Genomic DNA, 18,532 nt, shown 5'->3' with positions numbered 1-18,532 from the left:
ATTACAGAGCAGTTGATAAGCATACTGGCATATACAGAAACGTCTGCCAAAAATCTAATATAAAGAAATTCTCTGCAATTTTGTAATAACAGTCAAATACTGAGACTACTGAGGCAGCCAGACATGTTAGGTTTTACACTGTTTTTTTAAAGACAACTACCACTTCTAGAGAAACAGTCATACGACAAGATCTAGATATGAAGAACCTTGAGGTTTGAATTGCTATTAATAAAGACAAGAAACCAAACACAGTTTAAGAATGTTGTGACATTTAAACAGCAGGGCACCGTGCTTTTTTGCTATTCTAGTCATGGTAAAAAGCCACTCAAATACTACTTCACAGGGCAACTTAAAATTAGGAAAAACTATTAATAAGAAGGAGTTACTATGTAATTTTACAGAAGGAGGAGGTATATGCAAAACAATCATGTCTCAAAGAAATCTCAGAATAATAATCAGCAGAAAACCTGTTCACAAAATACATGTAACAGAGATGTTCCAGCACTCAAGAAATCTCACCGAGAGAAGCTGGGAACATAACCCAAAGTCTCCTGAAAGGTTTTAGTAAGCCAGGGCAACACTGGGATTTCACAACAGAGTGGAAGACGGACAGAATATTCTACAATATCAGGCAAGATCATAGTCTAGGTCACATGTAAAACCACAAATAGAACCCTTTCTCTACAGAACCTAATAAATATCTTTAAAACTGCTATTGCAGGCCCTGTTGAAGCATGTTACGGGGTGGTTTATGTCCTGATTACATGCAGCTGCTTACACAAAGTCCATCTTTTCCTTGTCAGATGGATTTCTTCTGCAGCTAATTGGAAGCCAGAGAACTCTGCTTGTGAAAGCCAGCAGCTATTGCAGCCTGCCTCCACTAGAATTTGTCTTCTGAAAGTATAATGAGGTCATTTTTAAAAGATGCGAATAAATGGAGAGGGGAAAGAGGAGGAGAATCCAATGAGCAATGAGACAGTCCAGGTTATTAACTAGCATAAGATGAGAGAAAGGAGGTGGTACTATTCAAAATCCACACCTTTGCTCAGTAGTTGTTGCTGTGAACACAACCAAAACATAATACTGGCAATTGTTCTTCATTTGGCAAAGTGTGATGCAGGCTAGGAGCAATTTACAGGCTACGGGAAGTTAATTCTTTCTTTATTCTCTTGTATATTACAAGTACAGGTCTACAAGAACGCAACGGTGTTTTTTTCCTGTTTCCTCCATTCAGAACAGATGAGCAATGCGCACAGTGTTTCCTTCTGCTATAAATAAGTGATTATTGCTTTTACTTGACATTTGTTTTGCATTTTCCCATCAATGTCCAACCCAGAGAACTGACTCCAGAACCTCCCCTCTGAACACCACGTGGCACACGCTCTGCCACAAGTAAGTGTCCTTCCATAAAGTAAGTACAAACCAAAAAAACCTAAAATGTAAGTGAATATTTGTTGAAATAGCCCCCGCCAGTCTTTCATTTCTGCTGTGCTCAAAATGCAGGCTAAATCAAGTAGTTTACAGGCATCTACTGGAAGATATAAACCAAGCAAGAGAACAGCTTCAGCACATGCACTTTCAGCATTTCATTAATCCAGTAGCTTCCTAGCTTATTCCAGTGTGGAAGAAGACTTATTCTTTATAAACATAAGGATTTGCTGCATAGTATTCTATGAAAATTTAGGATTGAGCTAACAATTGTACAGCTTGCCCAAACTACTGCAGTATCAGGTTCATTCTTTGTATCCCTGCAGTACTGAAGAATGAGGGAGAACAACAAAGGAGGAACCAAGGCACAAATAATGAATTTCCTTTCTTAAATTTCCCTCTAGACCGTCGCTATCTGTTAAGAGGAAAACAAACCATAAAGGGTGATCAAGTGCTCTAGACAACCCACTGAAGGTAGTCTAAAGCCTTACTCATTGGCTGAGCCCATCAACCAGAAAAGCCTTGTCAGACCAGATCTAGATGTGCTGAGTTATAGGTTACAAGGGGGTAATCTCCTAAGAGCAAGATAAAGGGGATTTCAGTTTAAATGCCGATTTCATTATGCGACTAAGCACATTGTGTATTCTCACATCAGCATCTCAGTTATCACTTCAAGCATGGAAAGCAGACACAGAATCAGGGACAGCAAATACTGATTATGAACTCAGTTTCGTACTGTAGCAGACACACTACATTTAACTTACATGCTCACAATGAGCAGCCTACGAGGAGTACCACCACCAGCAGGACAGTTACAACTTATTAATTTATTGACTCATCTTGCACAAAGGGAAGGGTGTCATAGATGTTTTAAAAATGTATTGTGATCATTTCTATAGACACTACGCAGAATAACAAAATAACACAGCATGTTGGAGATTTCTATTGTACCCCAGCTTTTCAAATGTATATGTATTACCTTGTTGAATTCTGCACAGATACACAGTTAGGTGTTATACTCCAGTGGCTGGAATAAAATAGTGGAGGTTTTCTTAATTTTAACCCACTGTACAACTAGGGAGGTACTTTTTATATCACTACTTACATTCACCCAATTATGAAATGAATATTTGGTAGAGACTGAATTTACCCGAGAGGTACTGACCCTGTTTAAGTAGTGAAGTTTTCATTTCCATCCATCAAGAAGCTTGTCTATCATTTGAAAGCAAACAGGAAGATAAAGAAAAGACTGCAAGTAACCATACTATAAATGAAATTACTTTCATTCTTACTTGCCTCAATGTCACTCATGGAAACCAAACCTTTCTGGATGCATCTTAGAAGTCACACACAGCAAATGAAGAATTGCTGAAAGATCCACGTATCCTACTCTGACTGCTGAACTGGAGGTAGGAAATATGTAGGCAACTCATACACCTACCCAACTGCATAATCTTCTGTGAATCCTGTAGATCTCTAGTCTTCTAACCAGTCCCACAAAAACTATGCACAAATATGCAAATGTGTGTCTGCAGGACCACTAACAGCTACCCAACTTCTTCAATTAAAGTCTTAAAAGATTCTTGACATGATAAAAAGACACTCTCAATTGTCACCTTGTCATTATCTTCTCTTTATGAAAAGAACTCACTTTGTGTTGTTACTGAGAAATTTGTATTGCCAGATCAGTGGAATAGGTTACTACAACAGTAATAGCCACAGGAGATTTGCTGATCTCCAGCAGAAATAGCTTAAAGACAATGCAGAGGTCAAAATCTGTTTTCATAAATACAAGACCATCACCTCAGTACTCTGTATAGGAGTCTATTCATGGAACAGTCTAAATCTTTATTAATACTTGCCAGTGACAAATCTGTTTTACTGGGAAGCCACTCAACAGCCAATATAATACATTCACCACCTAAAAAATAAGGCTACAATCCTTTGATCAACCCTATTTGCTCTACACTTGTAAGCAAGTTCTTCCAGACAATGCACTAAAGCAAAACAAGTACCCTTGTTTCCAGTATTTTAGTATTAAAAACTATCAAGATGCATTGTCTGTGGACAGCTACGTAGCAATAAATATTACAAAGCAGTCTACACAAAAAGGGTTGCAAAGGTGACTGTAGCCTGCTTACAGTCATAGCGCTACTAGCAAGCGGAAATCACAGATACATTAGGACAGCAGCAGCAGAATGCTTAGCTGCCCTGATCAAAATCCAGCTTGCTCACTAGTATCTTGTACTTCCTTCACAAAACCAACACACATGTAACACTGTTCTGTACCAGTATTTCAAGGACAGCTGGGGAATGGCTGAAATACTACATATGAGTTACCCACTTTTTCTGCATTAAGGAGACATAACAGAGACAAGGAATTGCAATAGAACTTCCTTCACTAACAGAGAAAGTGGTATGTTGCAACATCCCTTTTGAGGCACACATCACTATCAAGAGCAAAAATAATAGCTGTGTTTCATTGCTATGATACGTGCAGTATCAGATGCTTGAGCAGAATTTCATGAATTGTTTTTATTAAACCACTGAGACAGCACTTTAAATAGCCATGAAGAGGGTTTCTCTTACTGCTGCAAGAACAGCTTGGGCTTAAAACAAGTTCTGTGCTTGTTCCTAGGAAGGGAAGTTATTTTATTTATATAGATTGTATTTCCTCATCCTCATTCCCTGTCTAACTGCTATCTCTTTTCAATCTCAGATCCAACTTAATCCCACAGAGGCAAGAGAAAAGAAAATCTTCAGCCTAAACCAAGAGAAAAGCACTAGAAGACAAACAAAAAAGCAGCTAACAAATAATGAAACAATGTTTCCACCTGGAGGTTTTTAGATGTCAGCTACATTTTGTTGAAAATACTGGAAATTTGAAAGTCACACTGGAAACTCCATGAAGTAAGCATGGTGTGTGAGCACAACGCATGTCGCAACAGATAATAAAGTATTTCACCACAAAGCTTGGTTAAATAAGAAGTCTCGATAATACACATTGAAGTGTTTTGAAAGATAGTGCAATGTGTTCAATTCATTCACAGCAAAAAAAATCACCCTCTCTAGCTTGATTTGAAGTTTTTTCAAGAATGCACTTTAGCATTACCAAGCTAAAGTAATTATATAAAAATGGAAGCAAACTTCCCTCAGCTGTGGCAGATCTCATTATAACAAACTACTGTTTATAGTTTATAGATGTTATTTATTCCATATGCACTTGACTCCCCTTTATTAAGTGATCCATTTCTCTTGCATTATCTTATTAGAGATACCTATTTTAGAGGCAAAAGGTTGCTTGGAAGTAGCAACATGCCTATGTGGGAAGGGAACTTTTTCTCTCCTTCCTTCCCCCTCCAACATTACTGCAGGAAAGAACAATCAACTGTGGAAAGACTGGAACAGTTCAACGGGCATAAAAGAGGTACTAGTAATAAATTAGAATATTGCAGCCCTCTTTATGGGTTTCAGACATTGCTTCACAACTGATACCACACATGAATTTTAAGCTGGCTGCTGGGTCAGGCTAGCTCTGGAGAAGCACGACAAGCCATTACTATGCATCATCATCAGCTAGGGCTTAATAGTGAGCCTTCACCACAGAGAAATACAGCTTGCTTGCAGGACACTGGAGCCCAGATCAGAGTGAGTATCTCCTAAGTTACTCTAGCAACAGTAGAGCTTTTTGCTCTCCCAAAAGTTCAGATTCTTTGCAGGTGGAATGCCCCTTTACAAGTACCTGTGCAAAGATCAACCCCATCTAAAGTAATCAGAAGCCAACTTAGAGCACAGGGTCCCCATTATTTTTTTTTTTTTTTAATCAAAGCTTGTTTCTACAAGTTTCATTTGAGGCTGAGTCAAAATTCATTGCTTCCCTTTTTGTGTGACATGTGACATTCCTTCTGCGTGACATGGCAAAAAGACCCACAGGGCAGCAAACTGTAGTCCTATGTGTACAAGCCAATGTTTTGGCTGGACACGATATGTCATTCTGTCACTGGCCAGCTTAGAAAAAAAACAAACACACAAGAACAACAAAAACAGAAAGCAAGAATATGCAGTTGTTTACTTCCAGATGTACTGCGCACTGAAAAAAATGAAGCAGGTACTCCCCCACCTCCGTAACAACTCTTGAATTAACGGGGTTCCTTCCTGTCTACCCCATATGAAAAACAGCTTGATCCCCTATAAAGCATTTTATACCTTTAACAAAGCATTATAAATCTAGATCAACTAAAGCATTTGAAAAGAAAAACAACAACCAAACCTCCACTGTGTGAGCTGTGAGCATTCTGTGGATTTTTACTGTGTATGCCTGCAAAGAAAGCAGGGGTTAAAAATACGAACCAAAACCAGGCAAAGTCCTATTTTCCAGTAGCAGCTTTTTCTACCTTCTCATGTGAAGTTGCTTTAGAGGTGAAGTGTGACAGGCCAGGATGACGGAACGTTCCAGGTTGCATGGTACTGCAGCAGGTGCAGTACAGCTGAACGCAAGGGGACCGCAGCGCGGTTGTTACTTGTTTCCATTGTGACAGGTGTATCTTTTGTCCCCGCAGGACTGAGGAGACTGTAACTGTAACTGACATTCTGAAAGCACAAAAATCTCTCGAGAATAGTTCTGCTAGGTTCTTAATGGCTATGATTTCATTGAGGGGGGCTTGTAGGCTGGCTAACCACCACCACAGCAGGCAGCAGCAGGAGTCTGAATTAGCTCCAATACATTTAGTCTTATTTTATCTTTTACGTGAGGTAAATCTCTAAAGTGAAACAGCAAACAGTCCACACAATGCCAGAACATCTGGGCAGCAGAAAGAAGGTCCTTCACCTTTCACCTCCGCTACCCCTTCATTCAACTAGAAGATGCCAGAGAACATTTATAGAGTATTTCAGTAACAGTACTTTCAAAAAAATATAGAGGGAGATCAGTCAGTTTTCTGTACCCCTCCTCCCTTTTACTAACATTGCTCCTGCCCTTTGAAAAAAACAAAATCTCTTGAGTGCTTTCATATCTTCAAGGGGTAAAAGTGCTAAAGAGCATGGCTGTATTTCAAACACAAATGCACAAATCAGTTCATGACTGCTGAAGCTGTTCTACTGGAAATGGTAAAACCAGCCAGCTAGAAATGTCACACAGTTACAGACACAACCTTACATCAAAGCAATAGGTGATGAGAGCTCAGAACACTGTGGTCACCATTTACAGTGTTTTACTAGTCTGCTCCCCTCCTACCACAGTATTCCATCACTGTTCAACTTGTGAAGGGGTCTTGCTCTTACATTTGTCAGCTTTTCTGCATTTAATGTATTCATCAAAAAAACCCCTTGGTGATTAGAAACAGCAAACTAGAGAAAAGCACTAAATAATATTGGAAACTGAAAGTCCTTAAATTATTCACAGATTTCAAACAGTTTTTTAAGTACACCGTGGCATTTCAATAGCCATGTAATTCAGTCTGACATCATAAACTACAGCACTGTGATGCTAATTTGGGAGATGATTACAGCTGTAAGAGGTTGATTCAGTCTTCATTTACACATAATCTGTGGTTTGTCTTATGAAAGGACTACGGATCTGCTAAATTCTAAATTTTAGGGGTGCATCACTCCACCCAGATGTAGCTAAAATAATTCCACTAACCAAACAGTAACAACACCTCATTACAACTCACTAGTGGTTAGCATCACTGAAAACTTTCTAATTTTTACCTACAACTTACTGAAATATCATATATGCTGCAAAATCTCATGATAACCTTCTGACGAAAAATTCAGCGTGTAATATGATAGTGAGATCTTACTTGCTGGGACTAATATCTATCACCATACACTCTCCTTTTACTACTGCACTTCTAATCGTTGAACTGCAAGACCTTTGTGAGGGCATTATTATAGTTACGTAAGTCAAAAGTTACAGCCCAGGGCTCTCACTACAATCAGGGAGTTTCTCCACCTACTATGTACTCTTCTCTCTCCTCCACAGAGTTTGTATGGGGAGGTGGAAGGAAGATACAAGTGTTTGTGTTCTATTTCTTTAGGGCATCAAATGAAGTTATACCAGTTTATCTCTTAGAAACTTAACACATTGCTGTCCACTTCAACATGTGGATGAAGATATGATGGCTCAGAAGATAAGAAACGCAATCTTCAGGGCCTTTTCCTTACACTAGGGTACATCAATGGGAATTTTGCTACTCATTTTACAGAGTAGGAAGAAAACCATCACAAGGGTAACCCTGATTTTTATTCTCACTATTCCAATTTCTCATTAATTCCTTAGGAAGGAAGCAAGGAGAGGTTGGCACGTCAGTTGCTAAATTACAGCTCTCAAGCTTGAACTGTTAAGCCATGTTTAGTACAACTCAAAACAGAAAACACTACACAATCTTTAGGAAGAATTAAAGATACAAGAATGAGAGCTTATTCAGGTAATTGAAACAAAGTTATCAAGCTCAGCATAAGGCAGGTACCACGTTACTAACTCCCAGATTCAATCAAAATAGAGCAGGAATATTTAAATTGTAGTCTAAATTAGATCTGCAACAGTCTTCACAGAAATAGGCAAGTCAAGTAGCAAAGTTATCTTTGGAAAAAAATCTATTAACCATAATGGAATGATAATCCTCTTAGATTCATTGATGCTGACAGATTAAATACTTTAAATTCATCTTTTATTTTGTTAGCTCATTTGACACAAAATAAGTCCTACGTTTTTAATATTATAGTGGGAGTAGAAGGAGTTTTGCTGTTACTGTGGCAAATTCAGTAATAATGGAATGCCTCTGGGTATTCAGTAGAACTATAAACTATGTTACCAGATGACAACTGGAAAGGACTAACTTGCTTCTACTTTCAATGTACTACCACTATTTATTAGAAACCAAATTTATTTTACTGAATTTGCTTTCTATTTAGAAAAAGCCTAAAAAGCTGGACTGATAACAAGAAAAAATGCACAAATAAACATGTTTTTCTTATAACAAAGTGTTAAAAATAGGGTTACATATACTGCCAACCTTCTGCTCCTGAAGTCAGGCCAGCGTACCTCCAACAATGGAGCAGCCTGAAAGCTCCAAGCAATCCCTCCTCCGTTCTCCTCCGAGAAACCACCGTGCTTCAGCAACAGCAAAACCCCTTACAGAAATGTTTCTCAGTCCCAGATGCAACTGCCAGACAGACTCCCCAAACTTACATACAGACCCCTTGTGCTCTACACGAAAGCCCTAGCTACAAGATTACTTACTGTCCTGGTATTTTACTCACAAAACCTTTCAAAAAGCTAGTTTCATACTTTGGTTGATCAAAATTAAATGTTGAGACCTGGAAACTTTTCATTATACAAAATTATTCACTGCATAGCCCTTTGCAATAAATTGAGATGTTAGCATTCACTCAAAAATAAATAATATATACCAGGCCTGATACCACTCTAGCTTATTACAGGTCCCAAAAACCTCAACCAACATCAGAATGAATGCAGCAGGCAGAAAAAAAAGACAAATCTCCAGCATCTCACTTCATGTTACTCCATCTTAGCTTAAGATATACCAAGTCACTTCAACCTTGGATCTACACATTTGACCCATTGATTCTATCAGGATTCTATAGTTTATAATGCTAAATACGCATTTTTTTCACTGCTGTATTTATCACCAGAATACTTGTCAGCTCCTTTTACTCTTTTTATAAAAGGGAAATCACTTATTATTTGACTATGAGCCATATAAGGAGGCTGAAAGTCTTAAAACCACACAATTTTCCAGGAAAAAAATATATCCAGAATTATAAAGCTATTTTAACAAATCTGTATTATTGCAAAATTACTTTGCTCTGAGAACTACATGATGTGAATAACAACATTCAGAATTTTATCTGGAAGCCTTCATTTAGGATGTACTGCTAAAGAGGAATGACATGCATTAAGTATATGCACCGGCTAGTGCCTTCAAGTGTGTCCCCCCTACTCACAACTGACCTGCGGTACAGAGTTCCGACAGGCGAAGTGTTGTTAACCGCTACCCAACACAACGTTTTTATTTCAAACAGTCCATGTTCTTTACAGCCAAGTTAAAAGACACAAACCAAAAAGTTCCAACTCAAAACTAGCACTGTATGTGTCAGCAGCAGCAAATACCTCCTGAATCATAGAACGGTTTGTGTTGGAAGGGATCTTAAAGCCCACCCAGTGCCACCCCCTGCCACGGGCAGGGACCCCTCCCAGCAGCCCCCAGCCCCGTCCAGCCGGGCCCTGGGCACTGCCAGGGATGGGGCACCCACAGCTGCTCTGGGCAGCCCGTGCCAGCACCTCACCGCCCTCACAGCACAGAATTTCTGCCTAACATCTCATCTAAGTCTACCCTCTTTCAGTGTAAAGCCATTACCCCTTGTCCTATTGGACAAGAAGGTAGAAGTTGAAATTAATATTTCAAAGAGTAACAGCTTACCACAGATCTTTAGCAGTTTTAAATCTGGCCTAGAACACAGCTAACCTGAAGCATCTGTCACCATAAAAGTCATAGACACATCTGTGGAACCGCAAATCAGATATGGCTTTACATGAAAGGTTGAATTCAATTAATAGAGCAAATTTGTTTTTCTGTAATGCAATTCATTAATTGGAATGGTGCAAGTATAGAAGCAATTTTGTGAATAACTGTTCACAATTTATAAGAAATCTCCATGTTTGCTCTTTTTATGTTCACTGTCTGCCAGGATTCAAGCAATTCAATTCCACATGCAGAAACGCTCACAGAAAATAAGTTTTAGATCCACAAAAGCACTTTCTGCTGAAAAAAAATTAAGCATATCTAACCACACAACAAGATAACACTTCTTTTAACCATTTACACATGAGCAACCTGCAATGGTATTTCAGTTTTCTGTGCAGCGAGTCGAAGAGCACTAAAACATGCACAGTACAAAATTCAAAATATTTGGTTTATCCTTCTACAAATAAAACTCTCATCAACCAGAAGCAGATTTTTCTCAAAAAGCTTTTTGACATTCAACACAAGTTAGACATAAAAGCCTGTTAAATGTTATTTTAATTCTCCATTCAGCCTAAAGACAAAAAGCAGGTCTCCTGGAAAAAGGCAGAAGCAATTTTTTTAAAGTTTTCCTCTTGTTGTTCCTATTACTTTTTCAAAACAGGCATGGATGCAACAAAACAAAAAAGAGCTCGGCTATACTATTTCCTTTCATTTTGACTACAATTTTTATGTTTAGACACATTCAATAAGCTCTATCTACAGATTAATTATGCACTTCTATTATGGCCATTCAAGTATTCAAGCATCCATTGGACCTTCAAAGTACAGAAACCATTTACAATTACGCCCGAACCCTTACTGGGCCGATACTGTACACAGGGCCAGGGAAGTTAACTCTCACCACAAAGTCACTTTCTGCAAGGTTACACACCGGTCAGCTCTGGAGCTGCAACTAAATCGCAGGTTCCCTAGTTCCCTAGTCATGACAGTTACAGAACTGGTAATGACTGCAATTATACAGTCCAGACAGGACAGAAAACTGGTCTGCAGCATTCACAGACTGGCTGCTACAGCTTTGTGCCACCTCCACCTTGTAAAGCTGCCTGGCATGCCCATTAAAGGCAGAGATTTTACTCAAAACATTTTTTTTCTGTGGAACAGTAGATGCGTAGAGCACATACTTGGCATCTAAAGCGAGCCCCTTCACAGGCCAGCTTCCCCTTGGATGGCAACCTAGTCGTGGCCAGCATCAGTTGGATGCAGAGTGGCTAACCAGCATTAGGGCTTGCCAGTTTGCATTGGTCTTCCATGGGAACTGTCCAGACGCAGGCTGCTTCTCCTTCAGTGGCTTGCAATAGGTTTGTGTCTTTCGAAAACTCTTCAGGACATTGTTATCTAGAAATTAAGGTCATTGGCGGCTCGTATTTTTCTCTTTCCATGACACACTAAGCAGAGGTTTCCAACGAGATTTTCACAGTAAGAATTTCAAACATGTACGGTAACACTTCAGCAAAGCATATAAAGGGTAGGATAGCCGTGTGCTGAAATTCTGTTTACGATGCATGCATGTAATCTCACATATATATTCTGGTCTGAAAAACCACGTGAATACATCATTGTTCTACCTCAATACAGACACAGTATTGCACAAAGAATACCTTGTATAAGTAAATTAATTAGATACTGCCTATTCATCCTCTTCAATAATCCAAAAGCAAGCTAATTGCGGAATAAATTCAAGCCATGCTAAGCTTCCTAACGGAAATATTTTAACCTAAATTAACTCAGTGCATTAGGGCTTCACTGAGGTCTATAACTTTCTAAAATTCAAAAAAGAAACAGGCAAAAACCAGACAAAAGCACCTACAGCAGTAATCGGCAGAATACTCACTAGGGTACATCACATTTGAGTGTAATTGCCCTCCAGAATCCCCTGCATGGAAGTTCCTATAAAGCATTTGGCACTAAACAGTATCAGGCAAGTAACTGCACTCCACCAACCAGAAGCCTGCAATAACGGTTTCTTTATTAACAGAATTTTTTTTAATGGTGTCAAAGAAGGCCACAAAAGGGTGGGTGGGGAGGGGAAGACGGTTGAAAATGTCATTGATCATAATAATGCAGGTGAACTACAAGGTTTAGATTACTTCAGCTTGTACATGGTATTTGCATCTTCTAATGCCTACTTGCAAGTGCTCTGAAATGTGGTTTATTGACCTCTAACAAGATATGATGAAGCACAGAAAAATTCATACTTGCAAATACTCATGCTTTAAGCTAAGGCCACATGATACATGACTATAAAAGTTCTTTAAAAGAATAAACAGAAAACGAAACATTTTTGTATTTTATAGAAATGAATCTGACCATCTGCTTCACTGCAACAGCAGCAGCATCTAAAAACAACTGAAACAGCAGCCTCTGGTGTTAAAATTCTGTTCTTTTTCCCAGACTCCACCTTTCAACAGAAAGCAGGACTCAAAATACAGAAAAGATACATCAAGTGGCCCTGTGGAGTCACTCGCACCATAAGTAATTTTCCATCTTAGCATACACCATACTATTTGTATTTGCCCTCTGCAATTCACTGTGGAAAATATCACCAGATTAGCTTCTATTCTGCCCTGGTGAAAATTCATCTTGATACGAGTCCTCATACTGTAATGAAGACGGAAATTTTTTTTCATGGCCCGGAAAGCTCATTTCACCCCTGTACATCTCAAGCTTTATTCTCTACGTCTGAAGAGACAGAAATTACACATCTCTTGAGGACATATATGAACAAGCACGTGTGTACAAAGGATAAGCCAAGAAAAAACACCCCTGCAATACACCACCTTAAATGGAGAAATTATCCTGTCTTTCCAAAAATTAAGTATTTTCACAGAGATGCATGTGTTAGAAAGCACATGATGGAGGCTGTGCACACCTCGCTTCCAGGACAGGATCACATGCATAGCTCTTCAGGTTTTTGTTTGAGTAAAACACGGAAAACTTACTGCCATTCTGATCTGTGACATTCCAGAAATTCATAGTATGCTCCCTGTGCAAAGCAGTAATGTACTCAAGTATTATCAGAGTGCAAACTAAAACAATCCTCATAAGGATTATCATTCTATAAGAGACAAAACCAGAGCACATTCATGTCTTACACTCAAAAGGAATGTTCAGACTTTCCCACTCTTTCCTATGTTACAAGACAGCAATGAATGCAGAAAAAAATTCAGGACTGAACAGAAGCCTTAACAAAACTGGACAATGACTTGAAAACAGATACACACATAGATACTTTATGAGTTCCAAAATGTAATGTGACAACTTCGGCATCCTGCACCCAGATCTTTAGAGCCCCCAGATTTCCTGTGGTTTTAGAAAAAAATTATTTCTTTTGAAACCTTACTGAGCAATGCTATCCCTGTCAAACTGAGCCTGTATCATTGTGAAGATCTCAGAAAGGTGATAAACTGTTTAGTAAACAAACCCACATGTAAAGGAAGTTTGTTTTCTGAATAGTTACAAAGTTAAGCAATACCAACATTGACAGAGAAACCCATTTAACACAGGACACACTTCAGCCCTGAAGGATGGCTCAAAGCAGAACATGTGGTTTGCTATTGTAATGAAAGCTTTGTCCTAACAAACCAAAAATACAACATTATCTGAATAGAGTGATTTGAACAAAGTCATAAAAGAGATTCCTAAAGCACCCATGTCTTGCCTTAATTTTTGTTTACTCCTATGTCACTCATTAAGAATATTTCAAGTCTACACCTAGCTGAGATATTAATAACATGCACACTTTAAGATCAAATAAATCAATATGCTGACACAGTGTGTATTCAGTTGGGGCTGGCATGTCAGGAATATTTCAAATAGTAAACTGTTGAATGTACTTACAAATAATCAAACAGCTTTACTCTCAGCAGGGTATCAGGAACAGAGAAAGAGAACTTGAGACAGTCTCATAAAGCATCAGAAACAAAATACTTTCTTTTGGATGCAGAAATCAGGACACCTACAAAAACCCTCCCTACTCCGTTAATGCAGTGTAAACTCTGAAGCAGAGCTGGCCGCAGCAAATCAACAACATTCCTCAAATAGAGCACCAGTGATAGCTCCTACACGGCTCTAAGCTGGTAACAATGAAGTACTCTGCAAATATGGACAGAATTCTCAGACACGCAAATGAAATTCTAGCCCACTTGAAATAAATGGAAGCTCATCTAATTTGCACAAGGACATTATTAAATGCAAGACAAAAGGTACAATCAGGACACAAATAACTTGCACACCAATCCTGTCTTCACCACTAGATTTATTTCAGCATCAATAGAATTTGCTATTTTTACTTTCCTAAAACCAGCATTATTTCTCCAAGAGCTCTCCTGTCCAGAGGCTGGTTTGTTGTCCTGTTTGCTAGATGCAGAATAATACTTCAAATATGCAGCTTTCTGGACTGCATGTTATCAGTGCTTTTTATGTTAAAAAACAATTTAAAAAAATACTGCAAAATTTTCAGGCTCAAAGGAGATACTTGCTTCAACAGCTTACTGCCCACAGACCCACCCATATTCCATTAGGTAGCTTAGTGAAGCCTTTTATCATAATAAAATCAGCAGCAATATGCAGTGGCTACCAAGCCGTACAGTAAGTGCCATACTATTGGAAAAGGAAAATCCCTAAACAATGCTTGTTTAGAACAAAACGTACTCAGATCTAAGCCCAGCATGTAACACATAGCTTTAGGCTTTAATATCAAGACACAGAAGAATACTAATGTTCATGTTTTACAGACATCTTTATTCAGATACATGCAGCCCCAAATCAGTTCAATGCATCAATTAGATAATAAATATTAGCGACTCATTTTCAAATTACCATAGTGTCTTTGTAATTTTCCCTGTAAAATAAATGCCCAAAGCTATATATATGTATATTAATTCCAATAGCTCTAAAATGCTGTGTGAAGGGTATCTACAATCATTTCTTTTTTGAATCCCCATTCAGAATAGGATCCTGGAATATAATGTTTCAAAGGCAGCTTTTAAACAACTTCATAAACTAAAATCTCACAGCTCAATGGGTTGTTAACTGCTTAAGCCAAAGCTACAAGTAAACACTATGCAACATCACAACTGACAGACTGCAGGCACCAAACTGATGAAAAAAACACTGTTCTTCCTCAGAATAACGTCCAAAACCAACTCTGCTCCAGTCTAGAACTTGAAATGTCCTGTGTGGCAGATTTTAATTAAATAGTTGAAATTTTTTCCTTAACAGCAACAGAAGAGCCACCCTGCTACACATGACTTGCAGTATGACATTTCAGATGCTTACAGGGCCTGATCCTGACCGTACTTCACGCAGTGCAAAACTGCTACGGAGTTGTACCAGACGTGTAAAACAAAAGGCAATAACCGCCTCACACCACTAATACACATGCATTCTTTGGCAGTCACAGGTGTTTCTTGACAAAAGTGCTAAGAAATACTAGACTTCATTCGAGACTCATTCATTTCACTGTTCTGTGAAGCGTGTGAGGGTTTTGTTTGTTTGTTTGTTTGTTTGGGGTTTTTTTGGGTTTTTTTTCCAAAGAACCACCAAAAGGCCATATTTTATCCCTTACACAGGAGCCTCTCAGAACTCCCCTCTGCTGGACCAGTCACTGGACTTGACAGAGCACAGCAGGCAAGGGGCCAGCGAGGCTCCCAGGAGCTGTGGCCAGACGCCGCAACTTGCCAGCTGCCCGCGGATGAGTTCCTACACAGAGCCCAAACCCAATAAAGCGCACACAACAGAAAATGGAAGCACAGACACCATGGGCACGCAGAGAGCCCTCCGCAGAGGTGCTAGCATCCGAACAGCCAGAGCAATCTTTTAGGACTTAACAAGTCCGATTACTCCGTTCTGTAAAAATAAGCCGTCTGTAAAAAACGTGTGATTACAGACTCAAAATACAGAAACTATGTCTTACCAACAGCAGAAAGGATAAGGTAACGCTCGGTTGCCCCCTGCTCCCCAGGCACCCCCAGGACTTTGACAAGTCCAGCAGCGCCAGCCCAGGTGTCAGCGATGCCAGCCGGCGAGGAGCTGCCCGCATCCTTGGGCTATTTACCCTAAAGAGATTGTGTCACTCACGTGATTTACCAGGGAAAAGTTTAATTAAAAAACCAAAGGGCTCCGAGCATCTCAAATACCTCACAGGTACGTTAAAAAATACACGCGCTCAGGTGTATGCGCACCCAGCCTCAGGCGCTGGCGTTCTCTGCCAGGTAATCAGATTCTCGCTGCCAGACATCACCGACCGTCCCCAACCCCACCATTTCGGGACAGCCCCAAGTCGCCAGGGCTATCGCGACTATGTCACGAAGACGGTGCCCAAAGGATCCACGCACACGCTGGATTCCCAGGGATGCTTGTGCACCTCAGCCTGGAGCCCTCCCTGCCCACGAAGCCACCACTCGCGGTACGTTACCTCGGCTCCCGGGGTCGGAGGGACCGGCGCCACCACCGCTCCGGCCGCCGTGCCCCTCGCTCCCCCCGCACGCAGCTCCGCCCGGGCCGTCCCGCCGCAGCGCACGGTGCCCCGGCCCGGGGGGGGGGGGGGGGGGGGGGGGAGGGAGGGGCCGCCCCGTCCCCGTCCCGGGGGGCTGGGGGGGGTCTCTCTCCCTGCCGGGGTCTCCCCTCAGCCCCGCAGACGACAGCCGCCGGGCGCGCGCCCCTCTCCCCGGCCGCGGAGGCGCGGGAAGGCGCACGCGGCAGCACCGCCGGCGCGCGCGGAGCAACCGGTGGGACCCCCCCACCCCCACCCACCCCCCACACACACACCCCGCACCCCCCTGCAAACTTGCCGCCGGCACGGCTGCGGGCTGCCCGGCCGGGGGGACAGGCGAGCCCCGGGGGCGGCGGGTGCCCGCTTACCTCGCAGCGCGGCCGTCCAGCTGCAGAGCCCCAGCAGCAACAGCAGCCGCCGCTCCGGGCGCGGGGGGCAGCTGCTCCGCGCGGCCCCGCCGCCCATCCTGGCCGCGCAGCCCCGCGCCGCCGGCGGCGGGAGCGATGCAAAGCTCCTCGCGGTCCCTCCGGAGCCGAGCTCAAGCCAGACAATTCGCCTCTTTTTTTTTTTTTTTTTTCTTTTTTTTTTTTTTTTTTTGTGGGTTAGGGGTTTGGTTGGTTTTTTTTTTTTTTTTTCTCCTTCCTCTTCCCCCTTCTTTCCCCGCCTCCCCTCTCCCCCCCTCCCCGCAGCGGCGGGAGGCGCCCCGCGCCCGGCCGGGCGAGGCGAGGGCGGGCAGTGCCGGTGCCGGTGCAGCCGCTCCGCTCCGCTCCCCGCTCCAGCCGCCGCCGGCTCGCGAGCGGCGCGCGCGCCCGCAGCCCTAATGAGCCGCCCCGCCCCCGCAGCCAATTAGGCGCGCGCTGGGCGGGCTCTGCCGCGGCCGCGCGGGGCCGGGATGGTTGGGGGGATGGTTAGGGGGGGTGGATGGGGGGGCGTGGATGGGGCAGGTGCGCCTCGAGCCCCCCCCCGCCTGCCCCCGCGGTCGGACCCGGACCCCGTGCCCCCTCCGCGGGGGTGGAGGCGCAGCTGCCCCCGGGCGCACTCTGTGCCCGGCCCGTGCCGGGGTGGGGGGACACACACGCACACGCTGCCCCAGCTCTTCCCCCGTTACAGTCACACACCCCTTAACCAACAACAACAAAAGAAAAAAGAAGCAAAAAAAAAAAAAAAAAGGAAGTACTACTGTTAACAAGAACATGAGGAAAATACTACAACAGCCATCCCCCACACTCAGAGCAAACACATTTTGTGCCATCTTTATTAATATTGCATGGCCCTGTGATCAAAAATTCTTTTTCTTGCCAGGAGTGTCACTGTTTCACTCTCCCTTCCCCCCCAACTAATTGCATATAAATATTTTTATTGCATACCTGATAAGGAAGGATGACACACATCCAAGCAAATTATAAGGCCAAAAAATCACCGGTTTGCTCAAGTGAAATTGCTGCTGTTCCTACTCTGGATAGATTTGATCGATAAGAAATCAGAAATCCAGGGTAGCGCCCGGAACAGGGAGGCTGTCGGAGCAGCCCTCGACCAACACACCCCATTCCGGGCATTAGCACGGTTGTCCTTACCCTAGGGGTGGGACAGAGTGGGGGAGGAAAGGGAAAAAGGCCACAGCGGAACTTGGGGTGTCAAGTGCTTCAGTGGGATGCAAAAGCTGCAGTAATAGAGCAGAAAAAGGTACAAAATGAGGTTTCAGACTAACAAAGTATCTCACCGTGAGATTCCTACCACGCTGCAGGATCCGAACAAATGGGTCACGTTTGTATTATTGTGACTAAGTTATTGCCGTGGAAGCCAAACACGGAATAGTCCTAGCCAAGCTATTACAACGTTCATACCCCTGAAATACCATGTTTGCTATCCATTTCCTTTTCTTTTGGAAATAAACTCTGTTTTCATCAGGTGCCAAGACCGCAAGAGTCAGACGGCAGGGTTTATTCCCATCCATGCTTTACACTCGAGCAATTGCACTGAAGCTCACTCTGCTCCAGCTCCACAAAACCTAAAGCGTGCACATATCTCAAGTTGAGGGGGACTCAGTTACTATTTACAAAAT

At 42.1% G+C, this 18,532-nt stretch overlaps 1 protein-coding gene across 3 annotated transcripts in view; it reads right to left on the bottom strand.

The window, feature by feature from the left end:
• Positions 1-17,026, bottom strand: part of UNC5D (unc-5 netrin receptor D) — a 166,359-nt gene extending 149,333 nt beyond the window's left edge. For all 3 annotated transcript variants that reach the window (XM_040618182.1, XM_040618180.1, XM_040618181.1), the window contains exon 1: positions 16,839-17,026. In XM_040618182.1, coding sequence (XP_040474116.1) covers positions 16,839-16,935 — 97 coding nt within the window. In that variant the 5' untranslated portion in view covers positions 16,936-17,026. The remainder of the gene's footprint in view (positions 1-16,838) is intronic.
• Positions 17,027-18,532: the final 1,506 nt, after the last annotated feature.

This window comes from Falco naumanni, chromosome 19 (assembly GCF_017639655.2).
Source record: "Falco naumanni isolate bFalNau1 chromosome 19, bFalNau1.pat, whole genome shotgun sequence".
Lineage (NCBI taxonomy): Eukaryota > Metazoa > Chordata > Aves > Falconiformes > Falconidae > Falco > Falco naumanni.
Note: the sequence above shows the minus strand (reverse complement) of the source record. Positions and strands in the feature narration are given on the sequence as shown.